Source organism: Radiomyces spectabilis, assembly GCF_025331425.1.
Source record: "Radiomyces spectabilis strain NRRL 2753 chromosome Unknown BYT42scaffold_12, whole genome shotgun sequence".
Lineage (NCBI taxonomy): Eukaryota > Fungi > Mucoromycota > Mucoromycetes > Mucorales > Radiomycetaceae > Radiomyces > Radiomyces spectabilis.
The window spans coordinates 870,577-888,605 of NW_026251937.1; the positions used below are offsets into that span (position 1 = coordinate 870,577).

The following is an 18,029-nucleotide window of genomic DNA, read 5'->3' on the forward strand; positions in this document are numbered from 1 at the left end:
GCAAGTCAATGGTGTGTCCCATGTGGCGACATGTTTCAATGCCGCTTCAAATCGCTTTTATCGGAGAACAATACGGTTCTGTGCGACCAAAGGAAAAAAAAAATGTATCTGATAAAACACCAAAGCAGGGTATTTTGAGGAAGAGAAGAAGAACTGCACTGTTTATAGTTCACGGTCATCAAATGTTACAATGCTTAAGATAAATAAATGTATCAATCGATTATAATACAGAGATTTTGGATACCTTTTGGTCTTATGTATTCGTGAATGCTCAACCAAAAACAATTCACCCAAGAGAAAAAGTTTACAGTGAATTTGACCTGCTTTTTTGTTCTATGTTCAGCAATGTGCGCAAATAAAAAACTTGTGTGACATTTCTTATCTGACAAAATCTCCATTCAAATGCTCCTGCCAAAAAAAAAAAAAAACAAAAAAAAAAAGCTAGCATCTCATATTTAATAGAATGAGGCGTAATATATACAAGAGAATATAGTAAGAAAAAAAAAAAGAAAATACTGCCTATGGATGCGGGTCGCCAGGACACAATCTAGTATCACCATCCCATGAGCTCTCCAGGAGTCCATGACAATGATCGCTCTGTCGTGGTATATAGAATTACAAGATTAATAGAATATCGGAAAGGAAAAAGCAGAAAATAAGAGGGTGAATAAAGAGGGAAAAAAAAAGAGAAGACATTTCCATGATCAGCCATCGTTGGATTCGATGGTTTGCATCTTTTGATTCGACCAGAATACGTCATGAAGTCGATGAATATAACCGGAAAACGTAGATCCTTTGCTGCCGATGAAAAGCCAACCTCGACTGGCCACGGTGGCATCCACTAACGGCACAAGGAACTTGCGCATACTTTTTCCAGACAGTTCATGTTTCTCCTTGTCGAGCGCCATCCAAGCTTCATCGTCCGGACCCATCAAATCATCGATTGTGAACGTACAAGGATTATTGGCCCATAAAGGATCAAATGCCGGCGTCGATCGAGGAGCCCGTGCGTCCGTTGCCATATATATTAAAGTGATATTGTTTGTTTTGGCCAATTCCAGACATTGTTCCAAGGAAAGGGCGAATCCTGCCGTGACTTTGGACGTGAGTGGCCATTGGTCGGTTGGTGCAACGACACGGTTAATTTGCGATACGGTGCTGTTGATATTTTCTGGAAGTGCCTTGACAAACCAACCATCCCCCGATCTGGTAGAAAAGAACCAAAAAAAAAAATCAACAAGGTTAAAAAAAGAAAAAATTCCTTCCACGTTCATTCCTCCATGTGGATCGATGAACGGTTTTCAGACCTCCACTTCTGCATTTGTACATTAATATACTGACATACCTTATGTGTAACCCCATAAAGTTGCCTGCGCCTCCCAAGCGGCGCACAAGCTCTTCAGCGAGTTGAAGCACAGCAGGGTGACGATACGTAATACTGCGCTGCAACGTACGAAGGAACTCGTAATGTTCAGGTCGTCGAATGGGAAGCTTGCCAGTACCGAACAAACTCGAGAAATGAATAAGCTTTTCGGATCGCTCTCGCAACTGGTAAATATCCAGACTGGCTGCATATTTTCCCAATCGATGGGCTTTACGAGGCGTATCGAAAATTCGCCAATCGTACCGCGTTTCACCTGAAACCCGAATAAAGAAAATTTCATTGTTAACATGCCTGATTGTCTTTTTGTTTGGATTTGACTATCTTTTTTTTCGTGTGTTGACGATCCCATGCGACACATTGGATGGAGATCTATCTTACCTTTGAAGAATAAAATATCACCGTCCACGTAGGATCCGCTGGGGCGGCTTTCTTCGCCCCCACGCTGAATGCCGAACTGAGTTTCTAGCCAATTCAGATCAGACTGGTCGCGTAGAATAATTTTAACGTTCTGTTTCGCCCATGAAAGATCGAAAATTTCGTCAAACGGCAAAAGTGCATATCGCTCGCGATTAGGACACGAAATGTTCCACTGCTGTATCTCGATGGTATATTCGTCACAGTTGGTGGACGTGCTTCGATCGCGTATCATGTGTTCCAGATGCAGCTTATCAAATGGACTCCATCCAAAAGGTTCGCCCAAAAGAGCCTTGGGTAAGATCAGAGTTCGATTCAGATACCATGCCAACAAAATCCCATTTTCCACTGTAATCACAGAAAAACAAAGTATATATGTTAGATCAATAACGTATCGTTTGATAAGGAATAAAGCAGTCAAACCGCAAAAAACGCGAAGATCACACCAAACAAAAATAAATAAATAAAAAGGTGGCGCATTTTGCTTGATATGGTACCTTGTATAAGTTGGTTTTGGAAACCGCTGTGAGTGAAGAAGGTGATGTATTTCTCGTCAGGATCGATAATTGGTAACGCTGGAGATGCTGACGGCAACAGTGTGGATGGGGTCGTCAAGGGGTCTGGAGTTATTTCTGATTCGGGATCGAGCTGCCAAGACTGAGGCGGTTCAAAGTTGACGAGATTATCGTTCTCTTCGCTAAACAAATCCGACTTGTTCGCTTGCAATTGTGATAATGTAAGAAAAAAGAGATAAAAAATACATAGTGTACAAAGCAACAAGACCTTGTGTCGAAAGGTCATGATGAAGTAGACAAACGGAAAAGAAAAGGAACGGAAAGGGCCACGATGTGAGGCAAGGACAGTAACAAAAAAAAAAAAAAAAGTGCCAAACAAAGCTCAGCTGTGGTCCAGTTACACGGTTTTTTTGAGAGTCGCAGCAAATGAAGACTGGACAGTACAAAAATAAACCTGTCGGAAATTGGAAATCGCCGTAACCAGCGTATTCAGCTTGTATAGCCCGCTTTCAATCCCTTTATGTATCACGTTCCTAGCCGTTAGTAAATTTGACCTTGCGAATGGCATCATGCACAGCGCTTCATCTATGTGACAGGTTTTTCTATTGCAACTCAATGCAGATCACAATGACGCTTTTAAATCAATGCTTCACATAGATTATTTAGGTCATTTGAGTTCCCGACATTTATTTTTAACTTCATGGTGATAGGCCCAAACACAACAAGCCAGGACTCCGGCATTGCCGATAGCCTTACTTGCCTCTTTTGTACTCTTCAAGTTATTAATCACATTGTCCACTTTAATCAATTTGTGAGTGCTGATTTTCACGTCCCTCCCCAGACCCGCACACTCATTTTATGGCCACGAAGCAGCATTGATTGAACGTCCGGTCATAATACATTCGTGAAACATCCACACCCACTTGCATACTCGGGCATAATTCAGTCCACTCAGAATTTGCCATCACATACAAGTGCATCCATTCGTCCAAACTGACTCTAATCTGCACAGAAGAGTTCCGAGCAGTGATCGTTGGCTTTTTTATTCTTTGCGGGAACTACGCTTGTACTCCTTCAATACATTGTCAACCATATCACAAGATAGCCCTAGATAATGTCGCGGATCACACAATTGATCTATTTGCTGATCCGAGATCAGCTCGGTCACTTGAGGGTCGGATTTCAATATTTCAGCCAAGGTTTTATGTTCTGATGATGCTCGGCGGCAACAATCATACACAAGATCATGCGCTCGCTTCCGATCTAATAGGGGAGCCAGTCTTATCATCACCGCCTCGGAGACCACCAGGCCATTGGTCAAGTAAAGATTTCGAAGCATGGCTTCAGGGTGCACTACGAGACCACCCATCAAGTGGCAAGCTTGATCCAGTGCACCGGCGGTCAAAATGAATATCTCTGGCAAAACGATCCATTCTGTGACAAGTGTCAATTTTAGCAGCTCTCTGTTGTGCGACCAAGGGAAGCATCGACATTAATTACCAATGACCCAAGGTCCGCTGGACCTTTCGTGGTCTTGCACCATGGACTCCATCAGCGCGGCTGCATGTTGACGTACGGTAGCGGCTATAGCATGGATGTAAACACAGCTTATAGGGTTCACCTTGTTTGGCATGGCGGAACTGGAGCCTCGATGAGGTACAAACGGTTCAGAAACCTCCCCCACTTCTGTTTGCATCATAAGCTTGCCGACTGTTGGTCAGAAAAACGTTGAAAGAGTTCTCCATATTTATATTCACAATACCTTGACATCCGTGGCGCACTTCGATAGGGTCCCGCATAACATGGCTAAAAAAGTTCCAGTCTCGACAATCCCATCACGCTCTGTATGCCACGCGATTTCCGGTACGCGGAGGTCGAGTTCCTGTGCCAATTGCTCTTGACACTGAGTGGCCTTCAGTGAGTCCGTAATGGAGGCCAAAGTACCTGCAGCACCCGAAAATTCCAATGTGAGAACTCGCTCACGGATCTGTGCCATTCGCTTCCTGTGGCGCTGAAGCGTAGCTAAAAGACGCGCCATTTTGAATCCAAAAGTGATCGGTACCGCTTGCTGCATATTACTTCTTGCCACCACTACATAGTCAATCGAGACGACTTGTATGAGCGTTTCTTTCAAACTTGATGTCGACCTTGTACGTACTTGGCTGTTCTCTGTACTTTTCGGCCAAATTGGCAATATGGTGCATGAGTTCGTCAAGCTGGTTTTCGATTAAGTCAAGGGAGGCCCGAATAGCCATGACTGTGGCGGTGTCCGTCACATCCTGAGTGGTTGCACCAAAATGGCACCATCCGCCAAGTTCGTGGGGACATAGAGCAACGATCTGTTGCACCACTCCCAGAACCGGATAACCGATAAGTTCGGTATCTCGCTTCAACTTTTCGAAATCCATGTTCTCAATCTTGCATTTCTCGACAATCACATCACGAGCTTCCTCCGGTATGATGGCCAATCTTGCCTGGGCGATAGCAAGCGCAGCTTCCCACTCTAAATAGTACTCGGTCCGTCTTTTGTCGGACCAAATGTCTAAGGATGTGGTAAGTCTATCTCTATCCAAGGCTGATCAGCTACAGTGTTATAACCTCGCATAGGGCCGGACCCAAAGATATCTCTGAAAATACAAGAATCAATTATGCTTGACATGATATGAAAACGAGGGCAAACGAAGAACAAAAAGAAGAAGCCGCGAGGTTTCAGTTCAAGCAGCTATAAATGATAGAATCTTGAAAAATCCGCAGCCATTCGTCAAGAAATTGTCTCTATTGACTTATTGTTTATGTTTATATTGATATCCCTATAAAATTCTTGGAACTCGCATGATGCAGCCAAGAAAGGTTGCTGTCGAAAGAAGAACCCCAGGAATGTACGTCTTCCATGGAAGAGAAAACAGCCTAGTCAGTTGAAAATGGGTATATCGTTACTTTGTCAAAACAGTATCCGACTTGAGTGTAGCATATCCAGCTTTGTCTTTTCGTCTCAGCAACGTCAAGTCTTTACATGGTGGGATACAAAGCCACCCTTGAGCCAAAGTAAACGCTTACTCCTACATCAATAACAGAAAGAACTTGAGAAAAGAGTGCCTGCAAATGGTGCATCTGATCATAGCCGAAAAAGACAGTTCATTCATGCTTGTCAGAGTTATTAGACACCTTGTTGAATGACTGGACGTAAAGTTTTTATCAAGACAGGACTACTGTTAAAGTAGTCGAAGCCGATCTGCGGCTAACGCAATAATAATCTCCCATCTCAAAACGATTCTCAAGGCTATCCACTTGTCCCTCGGAATTGAGCGCCCATGAATAGGGTTTAGTTCATCAAAGTTCGCGCGGTTGGTGAAACCACGGTCGGTTTTTCCAACGTTGAGATATTTTTCAAATGCCGATCATGTTGACCAATGGCCAGTTCCAACTCGCGTTACGTGACTGTGAAATTTGACGACGAAAAAAGGCTCCCCTTTTCTCCAACCCTTATCCCATTTCACTTTTCTGTTCCCATAAAGCAAGCTTGTTCTGGGCTTTGCAGAACTTTTTGACCAAGCAGACGAAACCAATCCTTTGGACGACTGCATTATTTTTCTTTATTTTGTATTGCTATGGTGTCGGAAACTCCGTTACAGCAACCACCCGTCGTGACTCAAAGGTAGACCGAACCCTTTTTGGACGAACGCCTACTAACCTTGCTTTTCTTTTTTTCATCGCAGTGTATCTGCTTCTGCCAGCGACTATTCTTCCCCCATGCCTGCATTGGACATGCCGAGGAATCCCAATGGCGGATCGCCAGTTACCGATACTGTAAGACGGCTTCATCCTATAGAACACTCGAATTCTCGCCATTCTTCACCACTTCGATCTTCTCCTGCTCCAGTCCTTTCAACGTCTCCGGCCATGCATGAACTGCATCCATCTTCTACTCATGGACCCCCCATGTCCGATATGCCGTCCAATAGTTTACTTGGTTCTACTTTACCTTATCGGAGCCCTGTAACGACTTCTATTCCCGTCCGTGTTTCTCCACCTTATGAGAGACAGCGTGATGCGGCCACCCAATCCCCGCAAGCGTCAACAGTCACACCCTCCTCTTCAGGCAATCCCTCCGCCGGAGGCTACCGTCCCCTCAATGTAAAAGACGCACTCACCTATCTTGATCAAGTTAAAGTCAAATTCGCGGACCAGCCGGATGTATATAATCGATTCTTGGATATTATGAAGGATTTTAAAAGTCAGGCGTAAGCATTGGAAGCAGATCGATAGCTGTATTTATTCCATCGCGATTGGCTAACTTTTCTTTTTTTTTTTTCATTCGTGATAGTATTGATACGCCTGGAGTGATCGAACGCGTCTCAACACTGTTCAAGGGATATCCTGCGCTGATTTCGGGATTTAATACATTTTTACCACCTGGTTATAGAATAGAATGTTCCGTCGATGCCTACGAAAGAGATATCATCAAAGTCACTACACCTTCCGGTGTGACAAGCACGACCCACGGCGAACCGCTCAATCTTCCTTCAGATACTCCTATGACGGCGGATGCGCCTCCACCTCCACCACCGCCGTCTCATTACTATCCTCATCTATCGACATCCATTCCCTATCATCCATCCTCAATGTCTTATGATGTAACGAATCGTGGCACTTCTCGGAACGTTGATCCACCACCGATACCTGCTCCTCTGCTACCGATTTACCATCATCACACTTCCTCACCCCAAGCGCAACCTTCGCAGATCAATGGAATGTCGGAAACAGATGCATCCTCCAATCGTCGTGTACCTGTGGAATTCAATCACGCCATTAATTATGTGAATAAAATCAAAGTAAGTGGCAGATCGAAACGAAAAAAGCTATTGCGCGAGCTGTGTCTCATGTATCCCTGGTTGCAAGAATCGATTTGCGGCGGATCCCGAAATTTACAAGCAATTTTTGGAGATTTTGCAAACTTACCAAAAGGAGCAAAAACCGATCCAGGAAGTATGTTTGAAACTGACAGATCTCTGCTATTTTCTATGATGCTCACGTCTTGTTGCATGTTTCTTTAGGTCTATGCTCAAGTGCAAGAATTGTTCAATGGAGCAACGGATTTGTTGACGGAGTTCAAGCAGTTCCTTCCTGATACATCGGCAAGTCAGCCAATGGCAGGATCGGTTTTGTTTGGTGGTGGTAAGCGAGCACGCAAAGATAAGGGCAAGCTTTTTCTGGTTTTGGTCCCTAATGATTATTGTTCCTTCTAGTATCGTCAAAGGATAACATTGGAAAAAGAAAAAGAGGTGGTTTGGCCGCTACTGCAGGCAGTGTATCAAAGGTAGGTGGAGAATTGCCTTGCTGCGTCAGCGCCCTTTCGGGATCGACTAACATGGGGATCGACAGAACTTGAAACGGTCGAAACTTCTCCATAAACCCGATATCCAATTGTCTGATGTGCGCTCAGATATCAACCCTGATTTCGACTTTGATGGTCCGAATTTCGCCGCCGACGAAACCGAATTCTTTGACCGCGTGAAAAAACACATCAACAACAAATCCAACTATCTCTTGTTTTTGAAAATGCTCCATCTCTTTAGCGAACAGAGAATCGACCATAACGAATTGATTGATCGTTTGGGAAACCTAATTGGAGACAATAAGGAGCTTTACGACAAACTCAAGACGCTGGTTGGCTACGATGGCACCGATTGCATTATCGAGAATATACCCGCCACCTCTGTGAAATATGACTTGTCACGATGCAAAATCAACGGCGTCAGTTATCGACGCCTTCCTCGAGAAGTAAGAAGCCTTATCACTGCTGGTATCAGTAAATGATGTATTCTAATCACGGCAGTTGACTTGTGTAGTGGCGAAATGATGTATGTTCTGCGCGTGATTCATTGTGTAAAGAGGTGTTGAACGATGCGTATGTTTTGCGACCATTATGGTCACGGGAAAATGCCCGCTATGTGACCAAAAAACGAAATCCATACGAAGATGCCATGAATCGAACCGAGGAAGAGCGGTAAGTCATTCTTGAAAGGCAGAAATGAGTTTGAAAAAATTTCATGATAACCGATACTTGGACGCAGTTATGATTACGATTTAAACATCGAGTCAAACTTGAGTACCATTGCTTTACTGGAACCGATTGCGAAAAGGCTATCAACCATGACGGAGGAAGAAAAAGCCGAACTACGACTTCCCGTAGGATTGGGGGGTCCGTCCAAAACTATTTATCAGAGCGTTATCAAGAAGATTTACGGCAAAACCCGCGCTGCCGATGTGATTCGGTCCCTGCATGAAAATCCTTCTGTGGCGGTTCCCATTATCTTGACTCGATTAAGGCAAAAAGACGATGAATGGAGGAAAGCCCAAGTAAGTGCAATCATATTTTTTCTACAAGTTGAAGTTTTTGAGAATGTTGGTTCTTATCATGCACGGTAGCGCCAATGGAATAAAGTATGGCGAGAGATTGAAACCCGAAATTACTTTCGGTCTCTTGATTATCAGGGGCTGTCGTTCAAAAAGATGGACAAAAAAATCATTTCCACCAAGGAACTGATTGAGGAGATTGAAGGATCATCCGAAATGCAAGACCTTTCAATATCGGCCTCACGACATGGACGTGATAGACAGCTTTTATACTCGTTTGAAGATCGGCCGCTCTTTAGGGACGTTACGCGACTTCTCTATTCATTTCTGGAACGGCAAACCCTGTACACGGTGGACGAATGTGAATTGATGCGATCGTTTATCGAAGTGTTTATACCTGCTTTATTTGATATTCCCGATATTCAACCCGATATGGATCTATCTGAACAAGAATCTGAAGAATCGCGACTTCGTCAAAGTGATGATTCCGAAACCGAAATCATGTCTGCATCTGCTCAGCGAAGTTCAGGGCGTGGACGCGGCTTCTCCAAACGGTCGACAACGCGACGTAAAAAGCCCTTGAATAATCGCAAATCCCGTCGAAGAAGAGGTTACACGCCCAAAGAGGAAGTCCAAGATGATTCGGCCGATGTACCGGATCCATCTGTGGAAGAAGATGATGCTGAGACTGGAATAGTATCCAAGGATGCCGACAACGACACTGTCACAGATACTGCACCTTCCATATCGGATTATCCTGCCGCCGTGCCGGTCAATTCCGTAGACGATGAGCTAGTCAGGGATAGCCTATTCTATTTTTTCGGCAACGATCATTTCTACTGTTTTCTACGGTTATACCAGGTTTGGGTTTTTTTATAGTCGACTAAAAATGTACAGCTTGTTTATTAACCTGGTGGTTAGATTATCTATGATCGGTTGGGAAAAATGAAGGCGCTTGATGCCGAGTACAAGTCAGACATTGAGAAAGAAAAGAAAGCCAACAAAACTTTGATGGAAATTGGTGTGATGAACAAGCAATACCATGGTAAAAATAGCAAAATCTTAACAGACAGTCTAGCGCAGTCAATTTACTCTATTGATTTAGGCATCGAAATTGATGGGGATCGAGGGTATTATCGCACCATGCACAACATCATTGATCGCTTTTTCGAAGGAGAAGTGGATCATCAAATATTTGAAGAATGCATACGTTACCTCTACGGCAATCAAGGTTACTTCATTTTTCCTATTGGTAAATTAATGGTGGCCATCATGCGTCAGGTACAGAAAAACGAGCTCAGAAAAAAGAAAACGAGACATGTCCTTTGTATTGATATCGTACGAATTATTATTACAGATGCATTTCATCATTGCGGACAAATCCACGCAGGAAATTTTGGATCTAATGAAAAAGACAAACGAAGCAGAGCGTGTGACCTCGGAAATTCTAAAACAATATCAATCAACAGTGAAACGCATGATTGGCGACGACGAAAAATTATACAAATTTACCTTTGTAAGTCCTTTCTTTATTTTGATTACTCACATGGATGCAAAGCAAGTATACTCAAATGTCAGCAGAATTATCAGGATCGAATATTGTCTATACAAATGGCAACTTCAGGAACGGCTGCAGAAAAGACCAAGGAAATGGAGGACTACAATGCATACGTATCAGAGTTCTTTAACTGGGCCGAAGCGACGCCTGGAATTCAGATGAATGAATTACGGCGACCGTTTTTGGCAAGGTAACGTTTGAAATGGGGCATGAATTATTCAGACTGCTGACCAAGAGATCGCATAAAGAAATCGTACTATAGGATCCATTGATGAACCAAGAAGGATGGATCGGTTGGAGTATAATATATGTCCAAGTACCTATCGTTTATTCTACGTCAATCACACGGAGGACATGCTTTTCCGTAAAAGAGATACCGATATGACCGATAATGAAGGAAAGCCGGTCACCTTTCCGTTCCATCAAAGAAACATCAAAATTCTATCCTGATTTGTATATAAAATAATCAATCCATACATGTAATGACTATAAACCAAAGATTCGCTATTCCTTTTTTTTTGGCTCTGAAGCTGTGACAAAAAGCATATTTTTTTTGTGGTTCCCTCGCGGATTTTTGTTTTGTTGTTTTTGCGAGGCGGCATTTGTTTGTTATACGGATTTAGTTTGTTATAGGTATTTAGTTTGTGCGACCAACTCTAATCAGTTATGGTATACTTGAGCCGTGGGACAGGGGAATAGCCACAAGCATTCTTCTGTCGCATTGTTACACATGAAGGAAAACCGGCTGCCAGTAACGACTTTTTAAACATTCAGTCCAACTGGAGTGGCTATTTGAGCAAACTTTCTTTCATGACATCATCATAGCCTACGCACAGATTCATTATGGGTGATAGAGCTAGTTGATGGACTAATAGTTAGCGATAGTTTTTTTTTTGGTTTTTTGTTTTTTGTTTTTTGTTTTTTTTACTTGTCACAACGACGTAGGGAGAGGGAGAGATAGAGGAAGCAATCTGGTATAACGCGAAAATAGATACGATGGTTTAAATGCACAAAGAAGGATAGGATGCAGATATGTTTACTGGAGCGACCATGGGGATGGCCCGAAAGGGAGCTTGCGATGTACGCTCCTTGAGCGCTGGGGTGCTCAAGCGAGTCAAAGCGTCTTGACCGCCAGTATGGTGAACAATGGCTGCACTGTCAGCAGCATTTTGATTTCGTACTGTCGTAGCAGGATTGTTTCGTCGATTTGGATGATGGTCATGTTCTCCTCCATGGAGAGGCTGTGATGAATTTTTGGAGCTGCTGCTGTAAAATGAGCGTCTCTTAGGTTGGTCAATGGGCGGTGTCAATGAGTCTATCGAAGCATAAGAGGTGACGGCACCAGCGACTTGACGGGCAAGGTGTAAATCCTTCTGTATGTCCTTTTTCCCAAGACCTAATGGCAAAGAATGTATTGAGCCATGACAAGTGAAATAGTTAAGGACTATCAGTTATCGAATGATAACATTCCACACAACAACAGAAGGTATAGGGGAAAAAAAGGATATAAATCACACTAGGTCGCGTGGGGGACATCCCATCGGAGGAATCGTCGGATACGGAAGAGTCTGTAGAGAGAAAATAGGGAACAGTAGTTGAATAAAAGGGTCGAATGTCGCGAGGAGATCGTGATTGGTGTTGGTGTTTACCTTGAGAGGCCGAGCGTGCAGAGTATTCTTGCTGCAGTCGAATGATCTTTTGCTGTACGAGGTGCATCATTGACCGTCGAAGCGATAATTTATCCAACTTAATTTAACCATATCGATCAGACCGAATGCTGATTGAATGCATTTGACAAAAACAAAAAAAAATCACTCGCGCAATGCTTATTACCTGATACTCATCATGGGCCATTTTTTCCAGAGAGACAAAGTTATTTCTTATATTGACCTGCTGCAGATCACGTTTTCGCCCAATAGCGTCCACAGACCGGTCTTTCTTCAATTGGATATCTTGCAAAAGATTATTATAATCTGCCTGTGTTCCGTTCATGATCGCTCTTTCGATGTTTTCCAGTTCTGCTAATCTTATCAAAAAAAATCTTGTTAAATACTGCTGAAAGGTTCTGTCATTAAGGAAAAACATGCTTCCAATTAACCTTTCTTTTCTCTTTTCGCTCCGTTGAGACGCTTTTGTGTCTTTGGAATGTTTGATTGGACTTTCAGCTGGGTTCTGAGCTTCTGCTGTAGTTGATGTTCCGACGGGCCTGGATGTGCCTGATCGCTTTTTGACGGATTCAATCGAACTGGAGGGTGAGTGCCGTCGCTTTGCTGATTTGGTCAAGTTGTCGCCTGATCCATTGGATAATACAGCGGTTGTTTTAGATTGGCGAGTAGACGAGGTGGGAGCAATAGTAGCGGTACCAAGTGCTTGTTTGTCTGTTTTCCCCTGTTGTGACGGATTATCAGTTGCAAGGGACGAGTTGGCGACGGCGAAGCGACTTGCTCTCCGGGTCAATACGCGGGGAATGACCAAAGTCGAGTTTGCAGTGCCTTTTGGTTTGGCCATGTCGAGCGGGTGGCATTCACAAAGCAGAGCAAAAGGGAGAGAACGGAACAGGAAAACGAGATTCAATAAGGGAAGCGGCTGAAATGAAGAAAAGGGAAATTCAAGAGGCGCAAGCAACCATTCGACGGCGGCGTTTGAAATTGTACCCCATTTCGGAAAACCTGTGTTGATCCGAGAACATATTGGCCTTCGTCGATCCTTTGCTCCAAGAGGATCAAAAAGGGGGAAAACTTTTTTGGATTCAACTCTAAATATAATGGATCAGCAACTACCATACTGTATATAGTGTGTATAAGCAAGTCATCCATTGTTGGATTGTGATCTAATGTAATGAAGCCTTTTTTTTTCCCACTGGCGAAAAAGAGACCATGCCTAAAATCACCTACTGTTAATTGTTGTTAACCGCAATAACCCGGTTTTATAAAGTATGATTATATGGATTTTGAACTCTGAAAGTATGTGAATTTTTTCGCACAGAAGCTTCTTACGGAGTCAATTATTGAATCACCGGTACGCAAAGGTATGCACGAAAAGATGTCTTTATAAAGATCTGTTCCAAATAATCACTCTGAAATGTTTACACCAGATGTTGTTTCATGGTAGACAAAATATACTACCGCATTTGAAAAATGGGAATGCATTATAAGCATTCAATCAAGCTGTTGAATAAAAGTGCGTGATATGGTTGACAGTAAGACGAAGCGTTTCAAGAAAGAGCAAAGGCGAGAGTTGGCAACTGGCACAATTCTGTAGGACGCGGGACGGCTGAGATTAAACTTTCACGCGCTTGCAATAACTGTGACAAAAGAGCCGCAGTTTGAGATATTTTTTGTCTTTTCGTCTTTCCTTTCCAACATGTTTAAACCTTTTTGCTGACAACATTGCCAATCAGTCTTTTCACACTGGCTTCATTGCAACGCATACACATACAATGGATCATAAAGAGGCCGTCCTTCCATGCGCAGTCCGTACTGAAAAGCATTCGATAACATCGAGACGACCGGAGCTCTCAGAATGATCAACGAAGTGCAACTGCATTCCCCATTGAAGCTGCCAATGGGAGGTATGGGTCACTGCCCTAACCGGTCTTTATCGACCTGCCGTTTCTTACTTGACCTGCAGTTTGAACCAATACAGTCCTCGCTTGAGACTGTAAGTGGCAGGCTTAACATGCCATTCGTACCAATACAGTCTTTTTAATTGGGGTGTCGGCAGCCTGCCAGAAACTTAACGAAGGCAAGAAAAGCATTAGTAAGGAAACAAGAGAAAGACGGACGAGCCCTTGCAAGAGGAGAAGCACCCGCCTCGATGACGAAAGGAATCGCGCGAAATATTTCTATTCAAGAAGACGGAAAGCCCTAAAAAATTTGATATAACATATTCACGTTCTTGAAGTGAACCTCACTCTATGTGTATGTGGGCCCTTTCAATCTTTATTTTATGATTATTATTTGTTGAATGACAAATGATACTGACAGTAACGTGCTTATATTACTTTGCCGTTCCTAGTATTACCGGCTCCTTCACGTGCCCTCTAGTGGAATGCAAGGCACAGTGAGCCACATTCAAGGCTCATATGGCAAACCAGCATCAAGGGACAATTCCGGTCTTGGCCTACGAAAACAAGGGAAACCGGAAGCAACCCTTTTGGAGAAGTCAGAGAACTTTTGATTTCGGCCAAGGCAGCAAATGGGCTTTGGGTGACCCAAAACCAGCGAGTGCGCGTTTTTTGACCGCGCGATTTGAGTGCGAGCCTGTTGTCCTGCCGTCAAAGAGGATGTTTGCGCCACCGGACTATTAGAGACGAAAACAGCGAAACTGATGGCAAGTGAGCTTCCTTTTCACGATAACACATGCTCGCTGCCCGCAGAAGTCGTAGTCCAACTATGAACTGAAGAAAAGTCCATCATCGCCATGGGATCACAAAACATTCTCGTGAATCAAGCATCCGTTTGCGCGCTTAAGGATGTACGACAATCAAGCTTACTTCGGTCTCATCGATCGTTGCACGTCCCATCGACGATGTCCGCCCGTATTGGCTCCAAACTTGCTCGGAGCCAACTTTGTGCCTTGGTCAATCGAGCATAGCTTATGCAGAAGGAAAACGTGGTGGAGATTAAAGCGGCCTCTCGAATACGATATCCCACCAAACCTAAATGGCTTGAGACAGTTGGTTTCCGGATTCGGAGACCCAAGTACATACAAGGGGTTCCGTGCGTTCATGGAAACCGTCGCTTCCCACGAAACATTATTGCCTGCAACCATTTTCACCCTTTGTGATTTACCGCGCAATGACAACTATGGAATATCCGATGTCGCTGCGCCCAAAATTGGATCGCGCTTTCTCAAATGGCCGGGTCATTCCTACTCAACCGACTTGCGATTTCGAAATCAGGTTTTCAAGATGCATTATCGTTTTTCCATGCCACGGGATCAAAGGTAGGGGGACATATAGCAGAAGTATGCTCTCTACTCTTTTGCGATAATTGACAAAATGTTTTATTACCTTAGAAAACTCAGCAATGGCGAACGTTGTGCGATTTCGTGCAAGCATTGGAGTTGGAAATTGAAACAAACGAACAATTAAATATGTTGCCTTTCGGGAGAAACATGTTAAGCCGTTGGCCGACATGATTAACCAATCTTTGTTTACTGCGAACAAAAAAATCCGTGTCAACGTAGCAAAAAAGTTGATCCCTGTGTATGGGAATAGCGAAATGCGGTAGCGCCGGTACGAAAACAGACCGGAAATATTATTTTATAGCGAAATGGGGCAAACGAAAAGACTGTTGATTGCCGATGAAGGTTCTCGATAAGTTGCTGAAAAAAAAAAGTTGTCTTGAAAACAATTCAAAGCCGAACGTTGGTGGGATGAATACAAAGATCGATACGATCGACGACAACAGATGCCCGGAGAAACAAATATTCAGTATTTCACATACAAGATGCAATTGCTTGAAACAGTCGATCCGGACAATGTAAAGACCGAAAGGACCAATCAAGGAATTCAAGGCCTCACGACGCAGTATAAATAAAACCCACATTTATTGTTTCGATTAAATTCATAATTTATATTCCTATGTGATGATTTCCGGAATAGAGTCTTGAGCACAATCTTTGTCTTGTTCTGGAAGTATTTTCGTTGTGTACTTACTCATATGGATGATATGCTGTTCACTTATAAGCTAATGATCTTCATCTCTTTCCTCACCCTTCTTGGTTTTCTCCATATATTAACGAGCCTTGAAAGTATTTTTTATTCGGTTGGTTGCGAATATATATTCTTTATCTTGTCTTCCATCAGCACACCGATCATTCTTCCTTAACGGACCTGTATACAGTCTTTTTTCCTATTGTTAGTTCGAACGCCAAGGAAACGACATGACACGATTGCATTTCCAATTAAACCGACATAATTTCTCAAAATATGACTTTCTGTTTCTGCATACGGCATTTACGACAATATTCAGACTCCATAACGACATCTGCTGGGAACACTTCTTTTTTTCTTTGTAAGGGAGGCGGAGATCCAATCATTAAAGTTTCCATTGAAGCTTGTATCAGCTGCCGCGTCAGCATTCGTCATAGAAAAAACTCCGATATACAATATAAAAGACAGCCTCTGTTTTTTTCTCTTATATTCCGTTATAAAATATACTTATTAAACATGTGCAAGCGAGTGACCTGTTCTGACTGTGGGAAGTACACCTGGGCCGGTAAGTTTGGCGATGGAATAAATTTACAATAGTTTATAAGACTCATAAATGCGGGTTGTAGGCTGCGGTCAACACATCCAACAAGCTTTGGCTGGTATCCCCCCGGAACAGATCTGCCACTGCAAGGACAAGAAATAAGAACCCTCCTTTTCCCTATGATTGGTGAATCTAGAAAAACTAGTCTCATAATCTCCTCCAAAAATCTGTAAAAAACTCTGTTCCTCACGCTTGTGTGAATGTAATGTTGTTGCCATCAAAAAAGTGTGGTGTGCAATAATAATAAAAAGCCAATATCGGATTATATCAAATAACAAGAGTTTATATTTTGAATTGGTGTTACAAAAATCGAGCGCGTTTTTTCGTAGACGTCTATTGGATGTTATAAAGCAAGTTGCTGCCACCCTCACGGTTGCTGGGCAAATAGGTAACATTGCGAGTGTTAGACAAAGTCTGTGCGATTTCCTTGCTGGCTTCGATACGACGGAAGTTAATCAAACTATGCAAAAAAAAAAAGCAACACAGGTTAATGGATCAAGCGATCGTTGGTGCCTTTTTTTTGTCAGCTGTGATTATTACCCTTCACCGGCCTTCTCCAAAGCAGCGGAAATCATCTCGGCAGCTTGAGCATCACCCTCGGCACGGATAATAGCAGCCTTCTTTTCTTGTTCGGCACGGTCGACAATGAAACGGGCACGTTCGGCTTCCTGCTGAGCAATCTGCTTTTGTTCGACAGCGTTGGTGAATTCTTTACCAAAGGTCATGTGGGTCTAGCAAAAAAAAAAAAAAAAAAACAACCTTTACTGTGAGTGTCCGCAGTCTACCAGCAATTTTGCCTGCACCATTTGTTGCACTTACGATGGAGACATCTTCTAAAGCAATGTTGAATTCTCTAGCACGCTTGTAGAGCTCTTCACGAATCTTTGCAGAGACGACCTCACGCTGGGTAATGAGTTCACTGGCATCGAACTGAGCGACAATGGACTTTAAGACTTCGTTACCAATGGAAGGCAACACTCTCTCGTCGTAATCCAAGCCCAAATTCTGGTAAATGGCGGGAAGTTGCTTGATTTCAGGACGATGCAACACACGAAGAGTCAAGGAAACCATCTGCATATCCTTGGAACCGGTGGTGGTGGAAATATTACGGGGTTTGGTGCGAACATCGAACTGGACGGCACGCTGCAACCAAGGCACCAAGAAGTGAGTACCTTCACCGACGGAAACCGACTTGACACCCTGAATACGATCGAAAATGACGGCGCGGTAACCACCCTGGACTGTGAACAATAACAAGGAAATGTTAGCTAAGCGGAAGAAAACAGCGACGAATTCGATCGTTGTTTTTTACCATCGTAAAGAGCGGATTGAATACCGCCCACCGCAAGACCGACGGGAATAGCGTACTTTGCGATCTTCTGAAGCACAGCAGCCATAGTGTTGTTTGTTGTAGCTAGTACTATTACTCACTGAGCCAATCTCGGACTAAAAAAACAAACAATTCCCAAATCCACGTCACAGAGGAGGACTGTGTTTTCTCCTTCCTTCACGCGCATGCCCAAAAAAATGCAACCGTTTTC

At 43.3% G+C, this 18,029-nt stretch overlaps 8 protein-coding genes across 8 annotated transcripts; 3 read left to right on the forward strand and 5 right to left on the reverse strand.

Annotated features, from left to right (window-relative positions):
• Positions 1 to 440: 440 nt before the first annotated feature.
• BYT42DRAFT_582996 (uncharacterized protein) lies at positions 441 to 2,657 on the reverse strand. The gene is made up of 4 exons (XM_051569740.1): positions 2,296 to 2,657; positions 1,763 to 2,146; positions 1,346 to 1,637; positions 441 to 1,206 (listed from the first exon to the last, which is right to left on the reverse strand). Exons 1-4 carry the CDS (start codon positions 2,597 to 2,599, stop codon positions 705 to 707), a joined length of 1,482 nt encoding a protein of 493 aa, XP_051420184.1. The 5' UTR covers positions 2,600 to 2,657; the 3' UTR covers positions 441 to 704.
• A 698-nt stretch (positions 2,658 to 3,355) lies between these two features.
• BYT42DRAFT_595298 (L-Aspartase-like protein) lies at positions 3,356 to 4,972 on the reverse strand (the record flags this gene model as incomplete). The annotated part of the gene is made up of 5 exons (XM_051570837.1): positions 3,356 to 3,747; positions 3,814 to 4,015; positions 4,076 to 4,404; positions 4,472 to 4,855; positions 4,912 to 4,972. 5 exons carry the CDS (start codon positions 4,970 to 4,972, stop codon positions 3,356 to 3,358), a joined length of 1,368 nt encoding a protein of 455 aa, XP_051420185.1.
• Positions 4,973 to 5,801: 829 nt separating this feature from the next.
• Positions 5,802 to 10,736, forward strand: BYT42DRAFT_538182 (uncharacterized protein). The gene is made up of 15 exons (XM_051565509.1): positions 5,802 to 5,968; positions 6,030 to 6,554; positions 6,638 to 7,145; positions 7,213 to 7,299; positions 7,368 to 7,488; positions 7,560 to 7,630; positions 7,696 to 8,094; positions 8,163 to 8,320; positions 8,388 to 8,673; positions 8,743 to 9,531; positions 9,592 to 9,715; positions 9,776 to 9,951; positions 10,028 to 10,186; positions 10,252 to 10,418; positions 10,477 to 10,736. The coding sequence occupies exons 1-15, from the start codon at positions 5,922 to 5,924 to the stop codon at positions 10,676 to 10,678; spliced, it is 3,819 nt and encodes a 1,272-aa protein (XP_051420186.1). The 5' UTR covers positions 5,802 to 5,921; the 3' UTR covers positions 10,679 to 10,736.
• A 293-nt stretch (positions 10,737 to 11,029) lies between these two features.
• On the reverse strand, positions 11,030 to 12,098 carry BYT42DRAFT_95618 (uncharacterized protein). The gene is made up of 3 exons (XM_051572909.1): positions 11,878 to 12,098; positions 11,737 to 11,796; positions 11,030 to 11,639 (listed from the first exon to the last, which is right to left on the reverse strand). Exons 1-3 carry the CDS (start codon positions 11,945 to 11,947, stop codon positions 11,230 to 11,232), a joined length of 540 nt encoding a protein of 179 aa, XP_051420187.1. The 5' UTR covers positions 11,948 to 12,098; the 3' UTR covers positions 11,030 to 11,229.
• On the reverse strand, positions 11,804 to 12,841 carry BYT42DRAFT_95603 (uncharacterized protein). The gene is made up of 2 exons (XM_051572908.1): positions 12,327 to 12,841; positions 11,804 to 12,254 (listed from the first exon to the last, which is right to left on the reverse strand). The coding sequence occupies exons 1-2, from the start codon at positions 12,734 to 12,736 to the stop codon at positions 11,981 to 11,983; spliced, it is 684 nt and encodes a 227-aa protein (XP_051420188.1). The 5' UTR covers positions 12,737 to 12,841; the 3' UTR covers positions 11,804 to 11,980.
• A 1,861-nt stretch (positions 12,842 to 14,702) lies between these two features.
• On the forward strand, positions 14,703 to 15,323 carry BYT42DRAFT_617146 (uncharacterized protein; the record flags this gene model as incomplete). Its single annotated transcript, XM_051572150.1, has 2 exons — positions 14,703 to 15,175; positions 15,248 to 15,323. 2 exons carry the CDS (start codon positions 14,703 to 14,705, stop codon positions 15,321 to 15,323), a joined length of 549 nt encoding a protein of 182 aa, XP_051420189.1.
• Positions 15,324 to 15,827: 504 nt separating this feature from the next.
• On the forward strand, positions 15,828 to 16,165 carry BYT42DRAFT_583017 (uncharacterized protein). Its single transcript, XM_051569741.1, has one exon. The coding sequence runs from the start codon at positions 15,895 to 15,897 to the stop codon at positions 16,060 to 16,062; it is 168 nt and encodes a 55-aa protein (XP_051420190.1). The 5' UTR covers positions 15,828 to 15,894; the 3' UTR covers positions 16,063 to 16,165.
• Positions 16,166 to 16,751: 586 nt separating this feature from the next.
• Positions 16,752 to 18,029, reverse strand: BYT42DRAFT_583020 (prohibitin-1). Its single transcript, XM_051569742.1, has 4 exons — positions 17,801 to 18,029; positions 17,308 to 17,729; positions 17,029 to 17,219; positions 16,752 to 16,948 (listed from the first exon to the last, which is right to left on the reverse strand). The coding sequence occupies exons 1-4, from the start codon at positions 17,883 to 17,885 to the stop codon at positions 16,822 to 16,824; spliced, it is 825 nt and encodes a 274-aa protein (XP_051420191.1). The 5' UTR covers positions 17,886 to 18,029; the 3' UTR covers positions 16,752 to 16,821.